The 3,884-nt window shown below is 57.4% G+C and overlaps 1 protein-coding gene across 1 annotated transcript; it reads right to left on the bottom strand.

Annotated features, from left to right (window-relative positions):
• Positions 1–560: 560 nt before the first annotated feature.
• TCF21 (transcription factor 21) lies at positions 561–3,206 on the bottom strand. Its single transcript, XM_084203660.1, has 2 exons — positions 2,648–3,206; positions 561–1,066 (listed from the first exon to the last, which is right to left on the bottom strand). The coding sequence occupies exons 1-2, from the start codon at positions 3,095–3,097 to the stop codon at positions 977–979; spliced, it is 540 nt and encodes a 179-aa protein (XP_084059786.1). The 5' UTR covers positions 3,098–3,206; the 3' UTR covers positions 561–976.
• Positions 3,207–3,884: the final 678 nt, after the last annotated feature.

Genomic DNA, 3,884 nt, shown 5'->3' with positions numbered 1-3,884 from the left:
GACATCTTGTAAACAGTGCGGTCATAACCCTGAAACATTAAACAGCGCGGTGGGATCTGGCGCATCAGCTGCCGGCGGCCGCTGCCGGTGCAGGGGGAGCGCCCCGCACTCCTGTTTATCTCAGCCTCATCTCCCACGGGTGCGCTGATCGATAGAGAGGAGATGTTTAAGTTAAAAATTCCCGGCGCTGAGGACCGACTGTACTTCATCAATAGCTCACTGTTCCTGTCCCCGCGGAGCGGAGCGGCCGGAGCGGCGGGGGCGGCTCCCGCAGCGCCCGGGCGCCGGGCTGCGGAGCCGGGCCGGGCTCCCGCGGCGAGCTGCGGACCCAGTCTCCCCCTCCCCCAGGGGAGTGCTCCAGGTCTTTAGCTCCTGGGAAGCAGACCTCCAGTGGCCCGGGGCGGAGAGGCGGGATCCCCGCAGCGCGGCCGCTTCGTGGAGCGGCGGAGCCGGCGAAGGCTCAGTCCTTCCCCCGCCGAGCCCGAGAGTCTCAAACGAACACTTAACACCGCTCCGTGTTCAGTAGAAAGGAAGGTTTATTCACAGAAATAGAGCAGAATCTGCTTGAAGAAAATATATCTATATATCTTTAGGGTGAATTACTTCATAGAGATGACTGTCAAAGTCAGTTTTTCTAGGCATCTACATATTTCACAGGTCTCAGACAAAAGATACACACGGGGTAGGTTTTGTTTGATCTCTGTCTTTTCTCTAGTAGCTCTTGAACCAGCAAGGCTGTGGTTGCAGGACACTCGACTGTACACGCATTTAATAAAGTTAAATAGAGTCAGGATCTCTCGGGGTGGATGGAGTCTTTGCTAGGGCATATTTGGTCTCCTCTGCGCCGGGAGAGCGGCTCTCCCCGTGGCTCTGCCCGGGGCCCGGGACAGCGGCGGGGCCGTGGCGGGTCCCTGCCCGCCCCGCCGCCCGCTCCACGGCCGCGCCGGGACGGACGCTGCTGGCCCGGCCGCGGGGCTCAGGATGCCGTCGGGCCGCACAAGCGGTTTGTGTTCACCACTTCTTTCAGGTCACTCTCGGGTTTGCCGGCTACCATAAAAGGCCAAGTCTGTAGCCAGGAAAAGACACGAGTGGGAAGGGGGTTACACACGGAGAAATGCACATTGCAACGCTCATATAGCCAGCGGGTCCGGCTCGGGAGCGTCCGGGTGGACCGAGCCCGGCATTCCCCACCGGACTCCACTTCGGGCAGCGCTCAGCGGGGCTCAGGCCGGGGCGGTTGCCGCTGGCTTCGGCAAGGACCCTTTTGCCTTTCCCCGGCGGCTGATGCCGCTGTGCCTCACAGCCCGGGGGTACCCACCGGGCGTCCTCGGAGCGGCAAAGCCCGTCTGATACGCGGCCGAAAGGAGGGAGAAAGGAGCCGCCTGGCTCCGGCACATTCGTATGACCCCGGCATAATCGTCACGGGCACCCCTCGCCTTTGGTCGACACCAGCGTGGGGGCTCCGGCCCGCGGGAGCCTCCTCACGCCTCACCACGCTACCCCGGGCGCAGGAGCTGCTCGGGGCCCCGGCAGCTCCCGGCCGCTCTCCCTGGCCTCCCGCGGCTCTGGGAGCATGTTTTGGTGCGCCTCTGTGCGGGTGCGGAAGAGGAGGGAGGTTTTATCTATACTGGGTGCTGGTTTTATTTTTTTTTTCCTAAGTTGTTGCGCTGAGGATTTTGTTTTTAATCAAAAATTATCTTCCAGGCCCTTAGTAGCTGACACAGCGGGTAACCTATTTTCCCCCAGAGTCCAGAGCTCAAAAGGCAGAGCCTGACCTCAGTGAAACCTTCCCAGCTCCCCTCTGTGATCCATTTATGAGTCAGGGTCTGCACGTGTGGGCAGTGTAAAGGCTGTATGTCTAAAAAGAGCCCGGGCAGATTTGCTTACCCCTGGTTTACATAATTTGTATATATTTTTAGAGCTGGAAACTGGATATTTCTGGCGGCCGGGTATGGTTGGGAGATCCAGGGCTGCTCAGGAAAACTTTATGTGGTGGGAGCAGCAGGAGGGACACCACACAGCCCAGGGAGAGGCATTGTGGAGTGTGCCTGGGGCAGACACCTCCTCTGGGGAGTCTGCATTGGTATTTATTTCTCCTGTGCCAGTTTACAGGTATAAGAGAAATTTTCTGGACTCAGCAAACCTGAGCGGTTGAGCACAGAACCCCAGGAGTCCTGTCTTTATAAAGCTAGAGCTTGGGGACAATATTGTGTCAGGAAACACTGGGGTAGAGACACAGGATAAGAATAAATCCTGAGTCCTTCCTCCAGCACACCCTTTTCTACCCAAATTCCTGTACCTGCCCACTTGCAGGTAGAAAGCCTCTGTGGTTTCTCAATGATTTCTGGGGCAGCAAAGTGTAAAGCCTGCCCCTGCTTATTTGTGGTCAGCATGGCTGCCTGTCTCCTGGAAGGGATTGCTAGGAGCAGCAGAGGGGGCCTAGGAGGCTTGGTGCTCAGGGCACAGGGCAGCAGGGCAGCTGGGAGCCTGTCCCCGTGTACAGTACCGCTTTCCACCCCAGTGGCACCAGGCTTTCTGTGAGAAGCGCAGCAAAGTTTTGTCCCTGCACGTGCCCCATGCCAGCTCCTCGCCCACCTCTCCCCATGCACACGCACGGAGTGTCTGTCCTCGGCGGACTCTGACTTACCAAGTTGACTGGGTGGATGTAGCCGTTCTCATACTTGTCATTGGCCAGGATCTGTCTCAGGTGAGCAATGTAGCTGGAGGCCAACCTCAAGGTGTCCAGTTTGGAAAGTTTGGTGTCTGGGGGCACCCAGGGTAGGGTGGTCTTAAGCCTGGAGAAGGCTTTGCTAAGGACCCTCATCCTTGCCCTCTCCCTGGCGTTGGCAGCATTTCTTTGTACCTGCTTTCCCTCCTGGCTCACTCCATTTAAAGGGCTCTTCTTGGGGGGAGCTTTTTTCCTCTTGCCCGAGGCCCCTCTCCCCTTCTGAGGGGAGCCATTCTCGCCATTGGATCCCTCCTCGTTGCTCTCGGTGGACGCCCCAAACTCTTTGTTAGTATCCATTTTCAGGCCATCGCACTCCAACATCTCCACCTCCTGCAGATCTTCCACATCACTGAGGGACCCAGTGGACATGGTCTGGAAGGTGCCAAACGACCAGCGGGAAAGGGGGGAGGGGGGAAGAAGGGCAGCTCCTCAAATCTATTTCAAGGCGGCGTAGGAGAGAAGGGGCGCCAGTATTTTCCTTCCCTTCGCTCCCCGCCCAGGACTAAGGCACAATACCAGTCCAGAGAGGATCCCCGCCCTCCCGCCCCCCAACCCCGCTTTGCCTGTGTTTGAGGGAGGGAGTGAGTTTGTGTGAGAGAGGGAGAGAGAGAGGGAGAGAGAGAAAGCCGAGGAATTTAGTGAGGACACTAGTAATTTATCTGGGGGATAAGAGAGGCGGATCCAGCCCAGGGGAGGGGCCCTGCCCACTGAGCACACCACATCCCCAATCACAGACCTTTGCACAGGACAGGGAATGAAGTATCCCAGCAAGCCTTTGCCGAGAGCTCAGAACTGGGATTCAAATCTTCACAACTGGACTAAAACAACTTGCTCTCTCTCCCGGTGCTCTGTCTTTCTATCCTCCCCCTTCCTCCTCCTCCTTCTCCTTCTCCTCCTTCTCTTTTCCTTCCCCACTTCCCTTTACAGCCCAGGGTTGCTCTCCCCCTCTCTGCCTCCTAGATGACCCAGGCAGCTGGTGTCATGATTCTTGATGAAAGCCAAAATGGGTCATGAGAAGAGAGAGCAGCAGATCCACCAGCCAAGCCTTCCAGGGAGCTTTGTAATGCGTGCCGTCGAAACGCTGTCCTGTAACCTAATCTGGGGGAGATTTGTGGATGATTATATTTGTGAACGCATCCTGTCCAGCTAGTTGCAT

Source organism: Fringilla coelebs (assembly GCF_963513975.1).
Source record: "Fringilla coelebs genome assembly, chromosome: 3".
Lineage (NCBI taxonomy): Eukaryota > Metazoa > Chordata > Aves > Passeriformes > Fringillidae > Fringilla > Fringilla coelebs.
Note: the sequence above shows the minus strand (reverse complement) of the source record. Positions and strands in the feature narration are given on the sequence as shown.